Here is a 24,213-nt window from a genome sequence, read left to right as displayed (position 1 = left end):
CAAATGTGGCCATTGTGAAGGCCACCATTGTCTTCTATTGTGTTATTTTGCTTCTAGCAAAATATATAAAGGGTTTACTGTTCTATGCCTTGTGAGTTGTAAAAATGTCTCTGCTGGCAAAGTGAAAATCATTCCAAATGTTTACAGATAACGGAATTTAGATGTTATGCAATATATTATACCATTATATAAAACTGTTAGGCTAACTCTGTTTGTAGACCATCAGCAATCACTTAATTGACATCACTTTTTCCTTCCAGACACTGCTGTAGTCATTATCCCAAGAAAGTCTTATGTACATGTATAATAAAGAGATGATTTCCAAGTGCTATTAATCTTGATTCTCTGCAATCTGAGAACAATTTATTTTGTCATGCCTATTATATGTCAGAAGAAGTTTCTATTTTCCTGCCCTGAAAACTTGAACAGTTTTGTTTTAGATTAACATTTAGTCTTTCTTTAGATACTTTTGTTTCCTGCCAAAACAGCTGTGTGCTTTGAATGCTGTCAACATTCCTCAGGTGCAAAACACACCAACCAGTTTGTGTGGGCCAGAGCAATCGAATCCCTTCGTTGTGCCTGCAGCTGTAATGTTTTTCGGACACAGAGGGCCAGTTCTGAAAAAAAAATATTGTGGTCAACTGAAGTAGCCTTCATTGGCGAAATGGCTGGGAATTGTACATCAATATGATACATGCATAACCCCAGTGCTGTAGATGCTCACAGCTGTACAGATGAAGAAAATTGCCCTACCGAGGACAAATCACCTTGCTAACAACCTTGACCCATGAACCATTGAAGTTGCTGTCATGTTTTCTGGGGAAAAAGTTTTCTCACTGTTAAAAGATTGTTGTTCAGGCTGTGAACCTGTAGGGAAATGACAACCAGAAGGGCATTCTATTGAAGTTTGAGATAATGTGACAAAGATTCATAGATTTGGAAAAGAGTGCAAAATAATATTCAAGTGTTAGGATACCCCAATGAAAACAGCTGGATCCATAATCAGGAAGCAGAAGCCACTGCCAAGAAAAGGCTGTCCCTCAAAACTCAGTGCTTAAATAATGAGAATTATTAGAATAGCTACAGCGAAGCCAACAATCACTGTGAACCTGTGGGAATGATTTTCATCAAAGACTGGACATCTTGTTAACAGAAGTGGATGGAGGACAATTCCGGGAAATACTCAAAGAACCTTCTACAGTCCTAAGAAAATGAGATTTCAGGAGGACAATAATCCCAGCACCAAGTAACATTGGAGTGGTTCAAGAATAGAAAAGTGAATGTCAAAGTCTTGATCTCATTCCCACTGAGAATCAGTGACAACAAGCGTTGTTTAAACAAGCCGAACAACCTGGATCAAATCTGCTGGAGCAAAAAGGAATGGGACAAAATCACTTAGCCACCATTGCAAGGCTGACAGAAAAAAGCATATCCACTCAAATCTCTGTAAAAGGCCATACAATACCTATGTGAACATACAAGTGAATAAATTCATTTGGAATTCATTAAGCGTTTCCTTTTCTTTACTCTGTAAAACCGTGTCACCCGCTCCAGAGCAAACCTTAAGCAACGTGGGAATCGTTTAACCGAACTAAACACACCTCTGGCTACTATGGTGATATTGGGATAACGTCCAGGACCTGTTTGTCCCACACAAATTCTTCAAATGTACAGTACTCGGATTCTGCAATTCATCATTGATCTTCAAGGAAACAAATAGAAAAGGCCAAGGTATGAATTTCAGCTAAACAATTGACTGTTCATCAAGTGTAGCTTTCTTACTTTATCTAGTTAGCCCTTGCTAGCGACGTGAAAAGCTTGCAACTTTCACGTCTCCTGGCTGGACACGTTACTGTGCTGTATGTCCTAGTTGAGTGCCTTTTATGATTAACCAACTGCTACGCTGTTAAGAGGAATGCGGTACCCTCCATAACGTTTTGCGCTAATGTCAGTCTCAAATTAGAAAAAGCTGAACTATACTGTAGACTGGTAAGTTAGCTGTATAACGTTACACTCGGCTAGCCACTTTAGCTAGCTAGCAAGCTCGCAAGCTACTGTACTGTATCCAGCACTGCAGCTGACAACTCATGCTGTATTGAGAAGTTGATTTGCTTGCAAAAACGTTCACTTGCTAACGGGTAACGTGATCAGCAGAAATAGAGAAAGGTATAACCAGACAAATGTATTCCTAACTTTGCTTGCAGATAGACAGCTAGCACACAATCGTCCACTCAGAAAACAAGCTGTATTTAGCTAGCTAACAAAATGTGTCAACTCAGCTTGTCAAATGGCAGCATTGTACCAATTTCAGTACTTATTTATACACAAACGTCTCCTTACAGCAGTAGAAGAATATAAAGTGAGTGCATATTTTTCCTAACTTTTTCCCCTGGAGTGTCTTGAATGGTATATAATTTTCTGCGGTCAACATTTGTATGGATTTCTCGGTGTCCTGTCCAGCCTGAAAAGCTATGCAATAATATCAGGAAACATCTCAGTGACTCTGCTCTGTCTTTTGAAATATGTCCTCTCCCAAAAATGTCAGTTTCTGGTGCTGACGACTAGTAGCCAAAGAGTGACAACTTTCATTAACTGATTTATTGAATGGTCTAATGATATTGGAGCTGGGGAAATTTCTACTCCCAACCGAGATTTGGCTTCCGAATTTGAGCCAAGCTGTCGGAGAAGTGGTGTGAACGCTTGGGAATCAATAAGGGTTAACAGTCTTGCTCAGTTAGATTGTTTCCACTTTTTTGTCTCTAGAATGTGATCAATCAAAATGTTCAGTGGATGGTCAAATGGTTTATATTCTAGGTTACTTTCTGCCCAATGACACTATACCGTTTCTACAAAACCTGTTAAAGCAGATTGATGTCCACTTCAATTGGTAGACGATTGTAAGAATCTTTTGAAGTACCTAAGAATGTATTACATCTTCCAAATCAAAACTAGACAATTTGGGCTATTGCCAGACAAACAGTTTCGAAGTATATAGAGGTGTGTGTGTGATAAGTGAGACAACATGACATTTTTGGTTTTGATTTGTAGGGGTCCTGGTACCATCGAAAAATGTTGTCTAGGGGGCCCCTGATCGCCACAGCAGTTCACTGCCCTTCGTTGTGAGATCAGGGTTTAAATCCTCCTTGTGGATCAACCCTTGGGTCCCACGAAGGATGGTGCAGTTGGCCAGCACTGTCTGGGTTTGCTGGGTTAGTAATCTGATATTGTAACCTCGCCTAGTTGCACTTGTGGCGGCTTGGGTGCTTGTGTCCAATCAAGATTCCCTCTGTTGCGTAAAGATTCCGGTGTAGATGTCCTGGTTCAGCAAGTGGCCTGAGAGGAACCAAAAGTGCATTGGATGTGCTTCAGAGGACACATTGACTGTCCTGAGTCCGCTGGGAGGTAGTATGATGAAGTGGACTTAATTAGGAATTGGATATCATGGGCCCCATAATTAATTGAATGATTTGTTCTATTTTCCCTTTTCTCTATGCAAACTCTAAGCTAGTGCTATTCAAATCTGGACCTCAAAGGCTGTTCCATTTCCCTTTTCCCTCTAATCATGGACTTATTTAGACCTGGGGCACCTGGTGGGTATTATTAGTGATGAACAGAAAACCAGCAGGCTCTAGACCTTGTAAGATGTAGGGTAAAGCACATGATAATCTACAAGCTACTCGGAAGGGAATGCTTGTGGTTGTGTTGGCTCAAAATGTAATTTCTGTATTCAGGTCTCCCACACATTGTATACAAATTGAATAGAAGCATGTTCATTTGGCAGCATGGTTTAGATGTTTCATGCCTTGAACATATTTGTTTTTATCTGAAGGGAGCTCCTGTTAGTGAATAGGGGACTTTGCCATAGTGAATTCGTAAATTAATAAGTGAACACTCACAAAACCTGAAGGGGCAGCTACATGTTCATTTGGAATTAAACATTAATTTGCCTGGAAATGGAGGAAGGTTATTAGGAGATTCCAGCAAAACGCTGTCAGCAACCTTGGTGGTTGGTTATTGCAGAGCGTTCACAGCTGGTGTTTTGCATAATCATTGCATTGTCAAAATAGTTGCTTCCTAAGCCTGAATAGCGCTGCAACTTTTTTCGCTGCACTGCTCACTTGTTGTCGCAATTGTTGTCATTGGAAATGAATGGGTGCGGCACTTCCAAAGTGCATGGCTGCAGTTGGTCTATCATGGCCTTTAAGTTTGATAGACTACATCCAGTTTGGTCCGGAAAAATGTGGATATTGACACAATTTACATTACATACGGGTGACAAAGGAAAAACCAAGTGTCTCAGTTAAGTGTTGGGTCACCATGAGCCACCAGAACACTTTCAGTGCAGCTTGACATAGATTGTATGAGTCTCTGGAACACTACTGGAGGGATGGAACGCCATTCTTCCAAAAGATATTCCCTCATTTGGTGGAAAGCAAGCATGTATTATTGTGCTAATGGCTGGAAGCTGTAGTGAGCGTTTGTAATGTCTGTAACTCTGGAAATGTCTTTCACAAAGGGTTGTAATAAATTGCATATCATATTTAGGTTGGCCACTGTGTATAATTCACAAATAAAGTGATTATAATCTTAAAGGATGGAGGATTGGCTGTTAGAACTGTCTCCGGCTGTGATTAATGATTTTGATTGTGAGCTTAGAGGTTGTAGGTTCCACTCTGTCTAAAACACTCTGTTACCCACAGTACTTGTCCTCACCACACATTGGTCATTGTAGTTTTTCAGAGGAGAGGCAGTCAGAGGATGCTAATGTTATGGAAGGGAAGTGACTCCCACAGTCATGGGGCTGAATAAGGAAGTAGGTGGGGACAGTATGGAGCACGAAGACCGACCTCTAGCCTCAATGGGCTGGTTTTCTAGTTTTAATATACTGAATATAAACGTCAACAAAACTATTTTCTAGCACAGCCTTTGTCTGTGTTTTGGGAGCAACAGGCATTCACACGTTTATAAATTATTTACATGTATAACCCATATTTCTGTTATTTTCCAACCGGTTTCACAATATACGCTGATTTCTTTTTCCACCCTTTCTTTTACAGAAAGGAAAATGTTATTCATGGGTAGAATATCATGCAAAACTAAATATTTACTCAAATGTCTATGTGGCTTCCACTATGTTGGAAAACAAATGAGAATTGGAAGTTTGTATAATAAAGCACAAGTAACAATATATATGGGGAAAAGAGGTCCACTCCCATTTAGAAAGACAATGTTGCGTGGTTGGACATAGGCCTATGTGCCAGTTGAGATTTTAGGGCATTGAGGTTGTACAGACACCAAAGAAATGGGAGGAAAAATATTGCTGTTACAGAGGGAATGTTATTATATCCATGCTGTACAGACTGCAAGCCCTAGAGATTTTCTTAAGCTGTTTTGGAAAATAACAAACATGGTTTGGAATTATTAGTTGTAAATTATTATTGAGGGAAAAAGTATTGATCGTTATAGTCATACAGTAGTAGAACTAGTGCATACATCAGATGGATTAGTGCTGCTATTTGACTGGCTGCCATCTGATCTTGTAGTCTCTGGAATCCAATCTTTTGTATCCTTTAGCCACCAATGATTGGACTGCTGGGAGGGTTTTGTCATTTCAGTTTTTTCATCTCAAATGCATACAGTACATTTTCCAACTGGCCTTGAAGTATAACTTTACATTTGCATCTGGCAATGTCATGTTTCTACTACAAGGAATTACTGTTTATTCTGAAGCTTCCCTTTGTCACCCAATGATTCCCATTCATTAAGATCCAAAGAAAACACCAGTCATCCAGGTTTGTTGACCCATGATGTTTTTGATGTGGCCTCCAAATGCAATCCATGGAATGGTCTTTTTGAAGGAAGATTTAACACATTTTAGATCATTTGAAATAATAAAATTTAGCATATTTTATTATTTATGATTTTGAGATTATCCAAATCTTTGCCTTGTTTGGAGGTCAAGAAAGACGGTCAAACCATTGATCATTTATCAATTACATTTTGAGAGTTAGAACCTATGCAGGTATGCAAATCTTTTTTAGGGAAAATAACTTATATTTTAAAAAGAAATTGGCCATTACTGTGATGGTGGATGATGCATTATAAAACACATACAGTTAGGTCTGGAAATATTTGGACACAATTTTCATAATTTTGGCTCTGTACACCACCACAATGGATTTGAAATGAAACAACTGGGATGCAATTCAAGTGTAGACTTTCAGCTTTAATTCCAGGGGTTGATCAAAATCATTGTATGAAACATTAAGGAATTGCAACCATTTTCATAAACAGCCCCTTATTTCAGGGGCTCAAATGTAATTGGACAAATTAACACAATCATAAATGTTCATTTTTAATACTTTGTTGAGGAATCCTTTGCAGGAAATTAACCTGAAGGAGCATGCATTGCAAGGAGCATGCATGCAAGTCTGGAACGCATGGACATCACCAAATGCTGGGTTTTCTCCTTTGTGATGCTTTGCAAGGCCTTTACTGCAGCTCTCTTCAATTGTTGTTTGCTCGTGGGTCTTTCTGCCTTAAGTTTGGTCTTCAGCAAGTGAAATGCATGCTTGTTTCGGTTGAGATTAGGGGATTGACTCGGCCATTGCAGAATATTCCACTTCTTTGCCTTAAAAATCTCCTGGGTTGCTTTTGTGGTATGTTCTAATGAACGTTGCTGAATTTAGCCGAATCTGAGCATACAGTATATCCCCATACACTTCAGAATTCATGTGGCTGCTTCTGTCACATCATCAATAAACACTAGTGACCCAGTGCCATTGGAAGCCATGCATGCCCATGCCATCACACTGCCTCCACCATGTTTTACAGATGATGTGGTATGCTTCTGGTCATGAGCCTCTCCAAGCCTTCTCCATACTTTTTTCTTCCCATCATTCTGGTACAGGTTGATCTTAGTTTCATCTGTCCAAAGAATGTTGTTCCAGAACAGGGCTGGCTTTTTTAGATGTTTTTTTGGCAAAGTCTAATCTGGCCTTTCTATTTTTGAGGCTTATGAATGGTTTGCACCTTGTGGTGAACCCTCTGTATTTGCTCTCGTGATACCTTCTCTTTAAAATGTTATACCTACCTCCTGGAGAGTGTACTTCACTTGGCTGGATGTTGTGAAGGGGTTTTTCTTTACCATGGAAAATATCCTTCAATCATCCACTACTGTTGTCTTCCTTGGATGTCCAGGCCTTGCAGAGGCTCACCAGTGTGTTCTTTTTTTCTCAGAATGTACCAAACTTTTGATTTGGCAACTTCTAATGTTCCTGCTATCTCTCTGATAGATTTTATTTTTATTATTTTGGTCCCTTGTAAAAGGGAGCTAAATATTAAAGAGCTGTAATTCCTAAACTCTTCCTCCAATTTGGATGTGAATTCAAATTAAAACTGCATTTTATGCCTCATTTTCATTATGTAACTGTAACTTGAATATATTTTGGTAAACTGCCAAAATCTGAGAACTTGTCAGTGTCCAATTATTTCCGGACCTAACTATATGTAATGTAACATAAAAAAAAATCAATAGGATGTTATATTTTAAGTGAAGTTCCTAAATCAGAGAGATATAAAAAATTAAATGTTTTATTTTATACAGATTTTCTTGGCATGGTTGATGTTGCATATGCACAGTTAGCCATTTTTCATTTACTACTTACCTAAGCTTATGGGAACCTAAGCTTGTGTGCACGGTACAGCAGAACTCCATTCAAAGGCTCCATTATCCATTATAAGGCTCTGCTTTGCACCTACAATTTGCCTTAAAGACAAATGTGTCTTAAAGGAGGCCTGGGTAATGCCCGTGTCATAAATATAGCAACTGAATAAGTACCACAGGAATCTCTCTGTCTCCGTTCAAGTCCTCTGCTGCTCTGCCATAAATAAGAGGTGAGAGAAGACTATTGGGAGCTGTTAAAGCTTCCAGCACACGTGTGCACAGCCAAAATGACAATGTTTCATTGTCCGTATAATTGTTGTGTTTAGTCAAAAGAAAAAATAATTTGAAGGGTTTTGAGGGATTTCTCTCAAGAAAATACATAATTTTGCATGCAACAACTATTTGCTAACTTACTGTTTAACTTTCAGGCTGAAAATGTAGTGCCTCATATGTCTCCGTGCTGTTTTTGTAAATGTTTTTATTGTGTAATACATTATTTTTTTCAGTGACTGCAGTATTCGCTGTTGGTTCTAAGCAGCCAATGACTGCCATCTTGTGGAGTTGATGTCAGGACATCAGACACGGAGTAAGTCAAATGAACATGCCTGGTTACTCAGACCTAATGTGTAGTTGTCCTTTTAATTCAATTCCGTTGAAAGTAATCTCTCCGCTGACATTGTCCTTTACTCCCCAATGTGTCTAGGTTGACTTGTTAACGTATGAGAGCCCAGTATGAAGAAGACGGGCAGGCCGGTGATCAGTAAGGCTCAGAGTGGAGAGAGGGGGAAGACTGAGGGAGCAGCTCCCGGGACCCCAGGCAAAGCTGCAGCCAAGACCAGCTCAACAGCACCACTGTCTAAGGTACGCATGATTTAATATGATATAAGTGTTTACCATGATACAGAACATTCCTCTTTTATTCAAGGTTCTACACTGGCCTGTTGTGGCTGTTGAAAAATGTAGTTGCCCACATTTAGAAGCACATTTACATTTATTTGAGGGATTACATCTTGAAATCTTAGTTTGTTTGGGCACTCTGGTGGTCCTAAATAGAAATTACAGATGGCACAGAATGTTATTTTGGTTCGTGAGTGAGTAAAATGGTTACGCTGTATCAGTAGGAGTTTGCATTTAAGTAACAATTTTCACATGTTTCTCTCCAGGTTAAAAGCAATGATGATCTGCTAGCAGCTATGACAGGGGGCACTCCAGCTACAAACAGCATTGTGACAAAGAATAAGAGGACTGTCTCCACAGGGATCAGCAATGGTAACCCAGACGGTAAACCAAAGACTAGCACAGGTGAGTCTTCATATGTCAATAAGCGGACTAGCCTCTAATGACCCTGTTTACTTTCAATCCTACCTATTATTAATCTGCATTTCATTCTTGCTCTGTTCCATCTATCTTCTCAAGGTTCTTTGTCGAAACGGTTGACTTCATTGACCTCCAAGGAGCCCAACTCCTCCAGGGATCGTTTGCGAACATCCAGAGTGTCCACTAGTAAGAAACAGTCATTGTCCGGGGCAGTGCAGGGGGATGCGGCCCAGGGTAAGCGCTTTCGCAGCCAGCAGGTGGCGGAGTCGGATGGCCGCATGAACAAGACAAAGTCAGACTGCCAAGTCATTGACAAGGTGGCCCTGGAGGCCAAGGTGAAGGACCTACTGGGTTTGGCCAAGAGCAAAGACGTGGAGATCCTGCACCTGCGCAGCGAGCTGAGGGACATGAGGTCCCAACTGGGCCTGGGAGGAGAAGAGGTTCCCAAAGAAGAGGCAGGAGGAGGGCAGGATGAGAAGCCCCTGGAGAGGGAGATGTCTGCCATCACAGCTGCAGACGTGGAGTCCACGCTGCGCCTCCTGCAGGAGCAGAACCATGCCATCCGTGAGGAGCTGAACCTGCTGAAGAGTGAGAACCGCATGCTGAAGGACCGGCTGAACGCGCTTGGCTTCTCCCTAGAGCAAAGGCTGGATGGCTCTGACAAACTGTTCAGCTATTCCTCCCTGAGCCCAGACCTGGCAGCCAGTAGCGGGCACAGTGATGGCGGGGGCACCGGTACCCTGACCTCCTCGGTGGAGGGCTCCACGCCGGGCTCCCTGGAGGACCTGCTGACAGCCCACCAGCACAGTGGTTCAGTGGACAACCTGGACAGTGAATCCAGCGAGGTCTATCAGGGCGTCACCTCAAGCGATGACGCGCTGGACGCCCCCTCCGGAGCCTCCTCGTCCTCGGAGTCCGAGAGCGTGCCCAGCCGGGAGCGCTCGCGCCGGGGCAGCAGCGGCAACGCCAGCGAGGTGTCCGTGGCCTGCCTGACGGAGCGCATCCACCAGATGGAGGAGAACCAGCACAGCACGGCCGAGGAGCTGCAGGCCACGCTGCAGGAGCTGGCCGACCTGCAGCAGATCACCCAGGAGCTGAACGGCGAGAACGAGAGGCTGGGGGAGGAGAAGGTCATTCTCATGGACTCCCTGTGCCAGCAGAGCGACAAGCTGGAGCACTACGGTCGGCGGATCGAGTACTTCCGCTCGCTGCTGGACGATCACCACGTGTCCTACGTCCTGGAGGAGGACGTCAGAAGCGGACGCTACATGGAGTTGGAGCAGCGCTACATGGACCTGGCCGACAACGCTCGCTTCGACAGGGAACAGCTGCTGGGCGTCCAGCAGCACCTGAGCAACACGCTGAAGATGGCGGAGCAGGACAACGCGGAGGCCCAGGAGGTGATCGGGGCTCTAAAGGAGAGGAACCACCACATGGAGCGCATCATGGAGTCTGAGAGGCATGAGCGAGGGGCCATGGTGGCTGCGCTGGAGGAGTACAAGGCGGCGGTGAGCAGTGACCAGGCGGAGCTGGGTCGTTGCCGGGCCCAGCTGGACCAAGAAAGGCAGAAGGTGGCCGAGCTCTACTCCGTGCACAACTCCGGAGACAAGAGTGACATCTGCAGGCTGCTGGAGGGAGTTCGGCTGGACAAGGAGGAGGCCGAGGGCAGGGCTGCCAAGCTGCAGGAGGACCTGGGTCACGCCCGGAGCGATGTCACCAGGCTGCAGGACACCCTTGCTAAGGTGAGTTTACTGCCCCACAGAGCCAATGCGGTTTCCCTCATCCCATTCTCTGGCTGGTATCTCCATGAATCAAGTGAGACAATAATTGTATCCAACTAACAGGCCGCTTTCTCCTATGCCTATTCCCTCGCCGTGGAAATAATGAGCATTTATTGGGGTCATTAGTTTATGAATGAGATGTTCCTTCTGCTACGGATGGTGTGTGCAGCTGGATGGGGAGTACCGGGATTTTCAGGAGCAGGTGCAGAAACAGATGGCAGAGCAGAAGCGTGGGCTGGAGAAACAGCGGGTGGAGCTGCAGGAGAAGGAGACCGAGATTGGGGACATGAAAGAGACCATCTTTGAGCTGGAGGACGAGGTGGAGCAGCACCGTGCTGTCAAACTCCATGACAACCTCATCATCACAGACCTGGAAAGTGAGTTGGCTAGGGCCAGTGGAGAAAACGTTGCACTGCATTATGTCGCACAGCACAGGATCCCTGCTGTGCGTTTTTCACCATTCACCACACGATGGCTGTGTCAGTCCTCTGTCTTTTAGTGTAAGCTTGACTTCTGTACCTTGCAAATGTTTTGCTTTGTGCGGCACAAAGTCGCTCGGACACGGCTCTCCATCTCCTCTATGCCTGACGGGAGTTGCTGTAACAAGGCAAGGTCACAAGTGTATAAAAATAAAAAGCAGCTCTTCATGGAAGATTGAGTCAACATTTGTCCTTGCGTGGGAGCCATCAGTCCATTCAATGGTATTTGAAATGCATACGTTTCCAGATCCTCAGGTAGAAATGATGATGTGTGGAGGTACAGCGTCATGACACTTTCATGGAGAGGTTGGGACAAGAACTGTCTCACTCCCAATTTATGCAAGTGCATTTTCATTCACTTTAACAGTCTGTGCCAATTCTCATTAATTCTTTTATAAAAAAATGAATAAATGAGTCGGAGAGGCCAGTGCTATTTCACTTCATATCATCATTGCCACCTAAATCCTTCCTAGTTTCCCATTTCGTACATAAACAGCCTCCATCCCCAATTTACAATGACTATAAACTGCGCTGGCCTATTCACATGTCTGGTTCCTCCGTCAGACTCTGTGAAGAAGCTTCAGGACCAGAAGCATGACATGGAGCGGGAGATCAAGATTCTCCACCGGAGACTGAGGGTGAGTGGGCCGTTTGAGGACCAGAGGTCAGGGACACTGTCAGGCACAGCGGCGCAATGGGTTGGCCCAAGAACCTCACTGCTTGATTTCACTTGAGAGCAGTGTTTAGATGTGGTTGCAAAAACAGCACTTCAGTTATTTGACCTCAGTGGTTAAAATTATATCAGTGTTTCTCGTCATTGGAAAATGCCTAAGTTCGTGATACAGCGATTTGTTGCGTGTGTGTGTGTTCAGGAGGAGTCGGCGGAGTGGCGCCAGTTCCAGGCTGATCTCCAGACGGCTGTGGTCATCGCTAATGACATCAAGTCAGAAGCACAGGAGGAGATTGGGGATATGCGGCACCGTCTCCGCGAAGCCCAGGAGAAAAATGAGAAGCTGGGCAAGGAGCTAGATGAAGTCAAGAACCGCAAGTATGACACAAAGCAACAGCTGGGCTTGATTCCAAGTGTCACATGGCTGACGTCTGGTTATTTAGGAGAGATGTATGCGTGTTGGACGATTTCTGCTTCCCCAATCAGACGATCTCCAGGTACCCCCTTTAGGTCGACAGATAGTTTAGTGGTTAGAGGGTTGGGCCTGATCCTGAAGCCAACAAATTGAACAATCTGTAGTTATCCCGATTCCTTACTGTTCCTATACATCTCTCTTTGTAAACATGTCTGCTGAATGACAGATGGAAAAAGAAAAACACTTTTATTTCTGCAAGCATTGGTGTCCTCTCTTAGGAAGTCACCTGGTATATGAACCAGTACCATCAAAAGCAATGACATGGACCTTTAAACAACTGTTAAAGTTGGGTAGTTGGTCAGTCGTTTTATGGCATCTGAACACACGATCAGTTTCATTAAGATGCCACGTTGGGTTCTCTAACATCTCTATGCAACAATTTGTAATAAAAAAAATTTCAAAGCACACACTTTCCAAGTAATTAGTTACATGCCCTCTGTAATATTTGGTACAGAATATTTGCCTTTTTTACTCTATACTAAAGTTTGGATTTAAAGTCAAACAATTACTAATGTATAGAGGCTTAAATATATAGTTTGAGGGAATCTCTGAACATATTGCTGAAGCGTGTTGGTGTTGGTCTCCTCAGGCAGGACGAGGAGAGGGGCAGGGTTTATAACTACATGAATGCCGTGGAGAGGGACCTGGCAGCGCTGAGGCAGGGTATGGGCCTGAGCCGTCGCTCCTCCACCTCCTCCGAGCCCTCTCCCACGGTCAAAACCCTCATCAAGAGCTTCGACAACGCCTCCACGCAAGGTGCCTCAACCTGCGAGTGTAAGATATGACCCCTTCATGACCCTTATTCTGTCCTGCGCATTCAGAGTTCTACACTGGGATTCCCGTCTGATGTGGCTCACTGTCCCCTTGTGTTCACCACAGGCCCAGTTCCCCCGACCGGGCCCCCCGCTGTTCCCACAGCCCCCCCTGCCACTTTGCCACGCACCCCCCTCAGCCCCAGCCCCATGAAGACCCCCCCTGCAGCCGCCATCTCACCCATACAGGTACACGGTCGGGAACGTTAGACCCGAGAGGGCGGGGAATTTTAGACTGACCCAGTGACCCATTTCACTGTGTTCGTTGGCATCGGAAAGTGTTGGCCTCAGGTGTAGCACTCGGTAAGAACCCGGCTCACAATTCAAGTGTGCTAACTGGGCCAGGCAGCCGTTCAGTAGTGGAAGAGTTCCTGGGACCAACAGGTCAAGAGCGCTCCTGTGTACAGAGTGTTTATTGGACTCTAATATTCCACAGGTAGCTCTTCCTCCCCTACTCTTGGAGTTGGTCCCGGCAGAAGGTTCCTGGGCCAGACCACAACTTGGAAGATCTAATAATGTCCCATAGATCCAATTCCGTTTCCTCACTTTCCCTTTACGTGTATTGTCCCATAGAAAATGTTCCCGTGTTGGAAACCCGTACATGTGAGTTTTAATCATATGGTGGTTGATTGATTTCAGAGACACTCTATAAGTGGGTCCATTTCTGCACCCAAACCCCACTCCTCTCTGAATGACAAGAGATCCAGCTACACAGACATCAGCATGCCAGGTGAGTGGACGCCGACATTAACATTGACCAAGCTCCGTAGCTGGATATCTTTCAGTTTCATGTTAATGAAATGAGGGAGGCCTTTCATTGTCAAAGATAAATGACTGCAGACATAGTAATTAAATCTGGGTCATTAGATCTCCGTGCGTCTCTGTATTAGATGGTCTGTGTTGAACCCTATGCCCACTGTGGGGGTCGCGGGGGGGGGGGGGGGGGGGGGTCATGGACAGGATTCCACATTAATGTAATAATTGCCTATTAGAAGCTATAAAACAAATATTTACTGAATGGGTGCGTCTTTTTTACAACAAAAGAGAATAATGACATGCAAAAAGTAAAAGACGACACTGAAACCAAACAGTCCTTTTCCCCACAGACCCATCCCACCATCCCACCATCCCACCATCCCCAAGCAGCCATATACCCTGTCTTCCCTATTCATTTTGTTATACTAATAAATGTTCTAGTAAGTTCAAGGTCATTAAATGTAAACGTGCTATAGTGGTCGTATCCTCCAGTGTTTTGTTTTGGTTGTTTTGTTGCACTGGGGGGAAAAAAGGACTTCCAGGATACTGTTCTGGGGCCTATAATGTTGATATGAACTCGTAACCCCTTGAGTCAAAATAATCCCACTCCTGAAACTGATTTTACAATGAATTTTCTTTTTTTCAATACGATGTGAGTTTCCTCACTTTTGGTTGAGGCGTGATGATAATGTAGTAGGAACCTGCCACTCTCTTCCCCCATCCACAGCAGACCATCTCCTGAGGAGCTCCTCGGCCAGCCGCCCTGCCTCGGCCCTCCAGAGGGTCTCCAGCGTGGAGTCATCTAAGGCCATGGCCATCTCCGGTATAACATCTCATGGGACAGGAATACGCCTGGAAAATAAGCCTGAATTATTCAAAAGGGTTGCCAGTAAAACAAAATGCTTTTCATCCATATGTATAAAAGATCTGAGTGCATATCCTACCATCCACAGACCCCATTGACCAGAGTTTTGTGTGGGCCATTGACACTGTCTGTCTGTGTGTCTGTCTGGTTCTGTCAATGTGATGGCCAGTGTCCCGCAGGAGCAGTGAGGAGATGAAGAGGGACGTTGCTTCCCCGGACTGTGGCTCTTCCTCCCTGATGGCCATTGGCTCTGCTTCCTCTATGTCGTCTTCATCCCCAACCGCCTCCGTCACCCCCACTGCCTCCGTCACCCCCACGGCACGAAGCCGCCTCCGGTAAAAACCTCCTTCACTCCAGCCTTTCAATGCATATGAGTCCACTAAGTCCTCTGTGTGGTTATTGTGGTGTTTTCACAATATTGTGGTGTTTTCAGGGAACTATGTGGGCTAGCGGGAAACCATGGAATTAGGAGTGTGCATTCATTAAAATGACCCTCTGGCCTTTGTGTTGTGTGTTCAGAGAGGAGCGGAAAGACCCCCTCTCCGCATTGGCCCGGGAGTATGGGGGCTCCAAAAGGAACGCGCTGCTCAAGTGGTGCCAGAAGAAGACTGAGGGGTATCAGGTATGTGTTGTTTAGTCTGGTTTGAGTAATGCTCTCAAGCAATGTCACCTCTCAGGTCACTGACTCACCTGTTATAAAAAGGACTACGTTTAAAGGTGCATTCCGGTCATGTCACCCCACTGAAAATGTTGAGCTCCTTCAAAACACACTGTTTTAAAATGGTTACCTCATCTTTGTCTCATGACCACCAATCCCAATCATTATGAGGCTCAAGTGGGGGTGGTTTGGGGAGGGGCATGCACTGCTGTCATGGAATCGCTTGTCACTCTTGTCTGCTAAACCAATGATTGGTGGGAGTTTTCAAATGGGTGACCATGTGACCAGAGTAGATGGGTAGAAGGGTTTTTAATCGATTCAAATACCTGTTGTGAGGCTCATTTAATGAGAATCTAATTAAATCCCCTTGTTAGAATGGACATAATTTTTCCGGATGTCTAGATTTGTTTTTCCTAATGGTCCACTAACCTCTTTCAGGGCTTCCTTTATGCTCCCTGTCAAGTCGTAAACCATTGTAGATGTCATAAGGACTTAAGTTAGTTTTTTTATTGTCCTTATGGTTCTTCTCTCACCTAAAGTATGTGACTAGACCAAAAGGGCCTGGGAATGGGTTCAAACATCATCCAGAGAGGGAATGAAAATGTTACTATGAATCAACAGTTTGGACATTTTTAAAACTAAGCCAGTTCCAGAGACACACATTAAGCCTAGTTCTGCATACAAAAAAATCCTGCTCAATAGAAATCTCTTTTTAGTCCACCACTTGGCTGACTGTGATATTGTTTTCGGTGCTCTTGTTGGTTCTAGTGCAGAGAGTGAATGGTTGTCATGGTTCCCATTTTTACAGTGGTCCTATTTAGGAAGTGCTACAAATTTCACACGTCCTTTTAACTGCCTGACACAAAAGCTATGGATTCCCCAGCTGGGGTGAAGGCAGTGGGACTCAATGTTAGACTATAGTTGGGTGGAAACTATATAAGAGAAGCTTCCATGTTAATCTTGTTGACAAAACAATTCTATGTTCTGTAGCCTGCAACACCACAATGCAGTGGCAAATTACTGTTATGCATAAAAGTCAGTACTAGTGAGTACAATACGAGTCTGAAAATGCAATTTCAATAATGGTACAATAAGCCCTGCTATTTTTATGTTTAATTTAAATTAGGCCTAGATCAGTTGTGAGTTTATGCTAGACTAGTTATATCTAGAAAGGCACGGTAGCATGCTGTAATAGTGCTTCTGATACTGAACTTATGCCATGTCGTTCTATATGTGGCCACATAATTCATTTTACATTTTTATTATTCCTTCACTGTACTGCTTCAATAAAGCCAGGACCTTTGTCATTAAACTTTTGATAAGTATTCCTTTCAATGACTGGGCTAAACATGGCTCAATGTTTTAATCTAATTAAGGCTACACTACCTCAAAAGTCTTCTGTAGGCTTCTTAGGCACATTTATTCATTCTACTTACTATTCTAGGATCCAAACTATGCATGGGCCTTTGACGTGTTACAAAGCACTAAAGTGTAATGACATTCAGAGGTTGCCTTTGATACTGGATTGGGACAGAGTACAATGAACTCTAAAGTATTTGGGAAGTGACTTTGTTGTTGTTGTTTTTGGCCCTGTATTCCAGCACTTTGAAATAATACTGTGACTATGGGGTTGAAGTGCAGATGTTTCCAAGAAAGTGGTGCCTTGGCTTAAACATACCACAGATATGGAGTTGTTAATAATAGGGACTGGTTTAGCTGAGGTTCCTACAAATGTACAGTGGGGCAAAAAAGTATTTAGTCAGCCACCAACTGTGCAAGTTCTCCCAATTAGTGCTCTGTTTGTTAGGTCTTAAACCTGTTCATATAATGAAAAGACAAAAATGGACTGTGGTAAATAAAGATAGGCGTGTTTTCAAAAAGGAAGTGGTAATATACATTTCGGTACATACAGTGGGGCAAAAACGTATTTAGTCAGCCACCAATTGTGCAAGTTCTCCCACTTAAAAAGATGAGAGAGGCCTGTAATTTTCATCATAGGTACACTTCAACTATGAGAGACAAAATGTGGGATTTCTTATTAATTTATTGGTAAATTATGGTGGAAAATAAGTATTTGGTCACCTACAAACAAGCAAGATTTCTGGCTCTCACAGTTAATCTCAATACTTTGTTATATACCCGTTGTTGGCAATGACAGAGGTCAAACGTTTTCTGTAAGTCTTCACAAGGTTTTCACACACTGTTGCTGGTATTTTGGCCCATTGCTCCATGCAGATCTCCTCTAGAGCAGTGATGTTTTGGGGCTGTTGCTGGGCAACATGGACTTTCAACTACCTCCAAAGATTTTCTATGGGGTTGAGATCTGGTGACTGACTAGGCCACTCCAGGACCTTGAAATGCTTCTTACGAAGCCACTCCTTCATTGCCCGGGCGTTGTGTTTGGGATCATTGTCATGCTGAAAGACCCAGCCACGTTTCATCTTCAATGCCTTTGCTGATGGAAGGTGGTTTTCACTCAAAATCTCACGATACATGGCCCCATTCATTCTTTCCTTTACACGGATCAGTCGTCCTGGTCCCTTTGCAGAAAAACAGCCCCAAAGCATGATGTTTCCACCCCCATGCTTCACAGTAGGTATGGTGTTCTTTGGATGCAACTCAGCATTCTTTCTCCTGCAAACACAACAAGATGAGTTTTTACCAAAAAGTTCTATTATGGTTTCATCTGACCATATGACATTCTCCCAATCCTCTTCTGGACCATCCAAATGATCTCTAGCAAACCTCAGACAGGCCTGGACATGTACTGGCTTAAGCGGGGGACACGTCTGGCACTGCAGAATTTGAGTCCCTGGCGGCGTAGTGTGTTACTGATGGTAGCCTTTGTTACTTTGGTCCCAGCTCTCTGCAGGTCATTCACTGGGTGAGATCTTGCGTGGAGCCCTGGATCGAGGGAGATTATCAGTGATCTTGTATGTCTTCCATTTTCTTATAATTGCTCCCACAGTTGATTTCTTCACACCAAGCTGCATAACTATTGCAGATTCAGTCTTCCCAGCCTGGTGCAGGTCTACAATTTTGTTTCTGGTGTCCTTTGACAGCTCTTTGGTCTTGGCCATAGTGGAGTTTGGAGTGTGACTGTTTGAGGTTGTGGACAGGTGTCTTTTATACTGATAACAAGTTCAAACAGGTGCCATTAATACAGGTAACGAGTGGAGGACAGAGGAACCTCTTAAAGAAGTTACAGGTCTGTGAGAGCCAGAAATCTTGCTTGTTTGTAGGTGACCAAATACTTATTTTACTGAGGAATTTACCAATAAATTCATTAAAATCCCGCATTTTGTCTCTCATAGTTGAAGTGTACCTATGATGAAAATTACAGGCCTCTCTCATCTTTTTAAGTGGGAGAACTTGCACATTTGGTGGCTGACTAAATACTTTTTTGCCCCAATGTATGTACCGAAAAATATATTACCGCTTCCTTTTTGAAACAACGCCTATCTTTATTTACCACAGTCCATTTTTGTCTTTTCATTATTTGAACAGATTTAAGACCTAACAAACAGAGCACTAAGAGACTCCATGAAATTTGAACCTCTTCCTAAATATTTGTTCAAATTATTTATTTTGTGTATGGTTTCCTATAATCTCACTAGTACAATAAAGATTACACAACAAAGTATTTTTAGAAACAATGTGTGATCTGCAGTTAAAATCTAGTTTGAGTGATGCGAAACTCCACCTTTGTCACACAGGTATTGAGAAATGTTTGCCCTTTTCCAACAGAACATCGACATAACCAACTTCAGCAGCAGCTGGAATGATGGCCTTGCATTCTGTGCTGTGCTTCACACTTACCTGCCAGCCCATATCCCCTACCTGGAGCTGTCTAGCCAGGACAAGGCAAGCACACTCCCTTACATAAAGACTATTTTGGACTAAAACAATTGCTGTGAGAACAATTTCATTTAAATGTCAATAACATTTTGTAAATGCTAATTTCTATTTACACTCACAATGAAAATGTGTAATGTCAAAACGTGACCTCAGTTCTGTCAAAATGTCACTGGACCAGATGGTTCACTAGCTTGCTTGTTTGGTTTATCTGTTTTGTTATTCAGAGAACTGTTTCCTTTTTAATGGCTGTGTTCAGTTTATCATCAGGAAGCATTATTGTGTATGAATATATCTCCCCTCCCCCATCTAGAGGCGAAATTTCACTTTAGCTTTCCAGGCTGCAGAGAGTGTGGGGATCAAGTCCACACTGGTACGATTCAACAAGATTTATATTTTATTTACTTAACTATAAGAAGTACATTTTATTTACTGAAATGTAAATAAGAGGTATTTTTTTTACACACATTCAACCCTACATTGCCTCTCCAAGTGTTCACTTCTTTACATTTTATTTATTTTTATATTTTATTGCGACAACATGAAATCATAATAGATTTTATTAGAGGTAAAAAAAACTGTTTTACCACAAAGTCCATAATGTCAAAGTGAAAAATTAAATCTGCAAAGTGTAAAACCCCCAAAAAAGTGTTAAATGCCTTTACTATGACTCCCTGAATTGACTGTTCAACCAATTGTCTTTAGAAGTCACATAATTACTTGAACAGAGTCCCACCTGTATGCAGTTTTAAGCTGTTCCACATGATTACAAGTTAAATACACAGGTCTCTGGGAGGTCCCAAGTTGGTTAGTACAATTCCTAACAAAAACTAAATGATGAAGACAATGGAACATTTAATAAAAATCTAGAATAAGGTTTATTCAAAGGCATCAATCAGTGGTAGTATATAAAAAAAATTCTAAGGCATTGAAAACTGGAGCACAGTAAAATCCACTAAGGAATGGATTGAATATGGCACAACTTTTAAACCATTGTATCATGATGTCATGGTCTGATTAGACCAAAATTTTGCTTTTTTGAAGCGCTATGTTTGGTGCAAGCCTTAGATCCTCCTGAGAACACCATCCCTACCATGAAGCATGGTGGTGGCAGCATCATGATATGGGGATGCTTCTCACCTGCAGGGACTAGGAGGCTGGTCAGAGAGGTCCTTGAAGAAAATCTGATACAGATCACACAGGACAAGGCTGGGATTAAGATTTAAGTTCAAGGTTTATTTATCAAATATAGCAAGACTAAAATAAAACGACAATATACATAATACTGTACACTAGCAGCAGTTTAAAAATAAATAAATATTTGTCTTTCTTTATGACCATGACCCTAACCAACTACACAGCCAACACAATGCTGCAGTGGCTTTAGGACAAATCTGCAAATGTCCTTGAGTAGCCCAGTCAATGCCTGGACCTGAATCCAATTAATAAAATGTGGAAGAGTTGAAAATTGTTTTTCACCAAACATCCCCAACTTGTTGGAGCTTGAGCAATTTTTGCAAAGAAAAATGGGCACAAATTGCTGACCAGATCTGCAAATCTGATTAGAGACTAATCCAAATAGACTCATGGCTGTAATTGCTGCCAAATGTGCCTCTACCAAATATAAACTAATTGAGGTGAATACTTATGCAATCAATTGTATTCTGTTTCCTTTTTGTAATTCATTCAGAACAATTTGTAGATTTTATTTGGGTTTTTTTGTTGATCAGTGGCAAAAACTAATTAAATCAATTTTGATTTCATGCTGTAAAACAATAAAATGTGGAAAAGTCTTTTGAGGCACTTGTAAGGCAGTGTACATACACTGAACAAAATTATAAACCCAACACTTTCTATGCGAAGGAGATGTGTTGCACTGTGTGAGGCAAATGGTGGTCACACCAGATACTGACGGGTTTTCGGACCCCTCTGGCCTTTTATTGTGGCCAGTCTAAGGCACACCTGTGCGATAATCATGCTGTCTAATCAGCATCTTGATATGCCACACCTGTGAGGTGGATGGATTATCTCAGCAAGGAAGTGCTCACTAACACAGATTTAGACAGATTTGTGAACAATGTTTGAGAGAAATAGGCCTTTTGTGTACATAGAGTTTTAGATCTTTGAGTTCAGCTCATGATAAATGGGGGCAAAAACAAAAGTGTTGCGTTTATAATTTTGTTCAGGGTATAACTAACATGCAAAACATTTTCTTTTATGTAATGGAGAATCTTTCAGGGCAATTTCACCTTAAAAATCACAAGGCTTGCACTGCCAAATTTGTGACCTGCTATTTCATTGTATCCTTTTTAGGTCATGGTGGGGTATTTTAGTCTAGATAATTGGTCTGTATCATGAATATAATCATGGAGATAGCTACCTTACTATGGACCAGACACAGTTCTGTCTTGGTCAGTGAGGCCAAGCAAATGGACACTCATATGGTGACACAAAAAAATACGTACAAAGAAAACTGCAAAAGGCATGCCAAAATAAATACTCACCAACACAAAAAAGCTGCCTGAAGGGTTTCTGACCTACTATGGGATTCTCAGACCTCTCCTCTGTGCCCCCGAAGGTTCTAGAAGGTTGTTATAGACCTGACCTAGCACACCTGATTGACAATTGAAGAGCTTGATTAACTTTAGTTTAATCAGGTGTAATGGAGAGGCAGATCTAGATGAAAAGTTTAGATGTCCCTGAGGTTAGGTTTAAGAACCATTTCATTAGTTTTTGCTCTGGAGTTAATGACAGCCCGTGTTGCATTCACTTGGTTTCATTCTGATTTGCAGGACCTTAATGAGATGGCCAGTACTGAGAGACCAGACTGGCAAAGTGTGATGACCTATGTCACAGCCATCTACAAGTACTTTGAGACCTGATGTGACTTCACCACCCAACATGGCGAACACAACCTGCACCACAGACCTGCAGTGCCTCTGACCTCACTGTACCTCTAATACTACAACTCCGATGTTCCACTCTGCTGAATGACCCTTCACCCTGGCACCCAGCCATGCCGCACGCCACTCTGTCCAGATGCCTGCTAGTTTTACATCTTCATGAGAAACATACAAATAAGCTCACTGGCTTCTTAAAGCTATTTATATTACTATAATGAATAGACTGGCCTTCACTGAAACGTTAAGTGTGGTGGACACAGTCGCAGTGTGTTTCAAGACCCCGTTAAAGTTCTGCTCTGTTTCAGGATTTTAGGATTCATTCTAGTCCATTACAGAATAACCCAGTTCAGATGCCCCTCAATCCAAATGATCTGGTTAAAGCAATATAATCGGGTCTGCATTGAGAACCTCTGTATCCCCTAGTTCTCCCCTTTTATTTCTAGTTTGGTAACATAATACAGACTGTCCCCACTTTTGCGACTTATTTTTCTAACCTTGAGGTTATTCCTTGTTTCAGCCAAATCATAACCAGTATGTTAACTCCAGTAATCATAGCACACATTTGGCTTGTGAAATTAGACAAGTTAATTGTTCTGCTGAGCAGGGTAACACTCAGTCCTGTACAGGTGACTCTCTTCGTGTTGCAATCTCTATGCTGGAGGCTAAGAAACAGTTGGAGCAGAAATTGCCCAATTAAATAAGTTCGATGCACCAAGCTTCAAAATGTCCTTTGGAGGAATTTAAGTTTTAAGAAGAAACTAATGATTCAGCAGTTATTTGAAGTAGCTACATTAGAAGTTATAATTCTGCCAGGTGCCCTCTTCAGCTGTCGGATTTAAGCTATTGTTTTGTCCTTTTTGATTTTGTTGGAGGTGGACTGAACATTGCTACAGTGGCATTTTGAATTGCTAATGAAGACCAATGGACTATAAAGGACCAGCAGAATGCCTCCCTGTGATGTCTTTCTTACATGGAACTGTCTGGCTAAAGTGAGCTATTTCTGTCAAGTCAAGGGCTAGACTGGTCAAAGTCCTGCCTCTTGGTGAATTGAATATGCTGAAAGGATGTTTGGCCGCTGTGTTGAGTCTCAGGGTTGGACATTCTTCATAATCCGTTATTGTTAAGTTTGGTGCGCTACTCGACTCTGTGCTCCACTCAGTGCTTTAAGTTATTGCGTATGGGTGTGACTGTGTATGTAAATGAACTTTATAACTTGAATATTCCCTCTTGCAACAGTAGTAACATTTTTCTAGCCTATTAATGTTTTGATACAAGGCAGGTGTCAAAATCAATTTGCACAGCAGCTACAAGCAATGCACAAATAACCGTAGCTAATTTAATATATTTGAGCATCCCAATTTACCTTTCAGTCCAATGTGGTTTATATAGTCTCCAATAATTTTTTCTTTATGAAAAATGACATGTTATTGTGCCTGTTCTTATTTCAGTTTGTGTGTGTATTGACATGGTTTTAACAGACCATCTAGTAAAGCGAGGCAAGTGTAGGTTAAGATAAAGTGTTACTGGTGAATCTATGACTTTTCATTATACTGCTGCACTGATTTCTGTTATAAGCTCATAACTTCAGCTGACCAGTTGCCTTTCCTTTTGCATCAGCATCCCTTCTGTATCATTTCTGAACAACATGTAATGGAGACTGATTACCATTTAAGCTGCCTTATATCTAGTATCTAACACATGCATTGTTCCCATTTGAAGCTCTTAAGGTAGTTACTTATTGAATAATCCAAAGCACATTCACACCTGTCTGCTTACCAAGCTAACTTCTCACCAGCTGTGCAGTTTTGGGGCTCAAAGAGCACAATTTGGAGTAAAAGTGCCATTTCTGTTTGTTTGTGTTGGTCAGTGTGGTGGGAGATTGGGGCTGGAGGTTGTTTGGTAGTCGGTTGTATGATTGAACACTAATTTGTGCCAGGTGTTACTATCATTGTCATGTACAGTATTTACTATTGAAA

General features: G+C 42.6%; 1 protein-coding gene across 5 annotated transcripts; it reads left to right on the top strand.

Annotated features, from left to right (window-relative positions):
* The first annotated feature begins 610 nt into the window (after positions 1 to 610).
* Positions 611 to 24,213, top strand: specc1la (sperm antigen with calponin homology and coiled-coil domains 1-like a). Of its 5 annotated transcripts, none has more exons than XM_020052628.3 (17): positions 611 to 1,731; positions 8,173 to 8,252; positions 8,370 to 8,527; positions 8,830 to 8,968; positions 9,083 to 10,725; positions 10,934 to 11,141; positions 11,808 to 11,881; positions 12,116 to 12,291; positions 12,978 to 13,162; positions 13,268 to 13,389; positions 13,840 to 13,930; positions 14,687 to 14,779; positions 14,991 to 15,156; positions 15,341 to 15,443; positions 19,227 to 19,343; positions 19,648 to 19,707; positions 22,127 to 24,213. In XM_020052628.3, the coding sequence occupies exons 3-17, from the start codon at positions 8,399 to 8,401 to the stop codon at positions 22,214 to 22,216; spliced, it is 3,396 nt and encodes a 1,131-aa protein (XP_019908187.1). In that variant the 5' UTR covers positions 611 to 1,731; positions 8,173 to 8,252; positions 8,370 to 8,398; the 3' UTR covers positions 22,217 to 24,213. The 5 variants fall into 5 exon arrangements, with proteins under 5 accessions (XP_019908187.1, XP_019908186.1, XP_010874563.1 ...); XM_020052627.3 differs by having other exon boundaries at positions 14,687 to 14,845; XM_010876261.5 differs by having other exon boundaries at positions 14,684 to 14,779.

Source organism: Esox lucius, chromosome 13 (assembly GCF_011004845.1).
Source record: "Esox lucius isolate fEsoLuc1 chromosome 13, fEsoLuc1.pri, whole genome shotgun sequence".
In the NCBI taxonomy this organism is placed as follows: Eukaryota; Metazoa; Chordata; class Actinopteri; order Esociformes; family Esocidae; genus Esox; species Esox lucius.
Note: the sequence above shows the minus strand (reverse complement) of the source record. Positions and strands in the feature narration are given on the sequence as shown.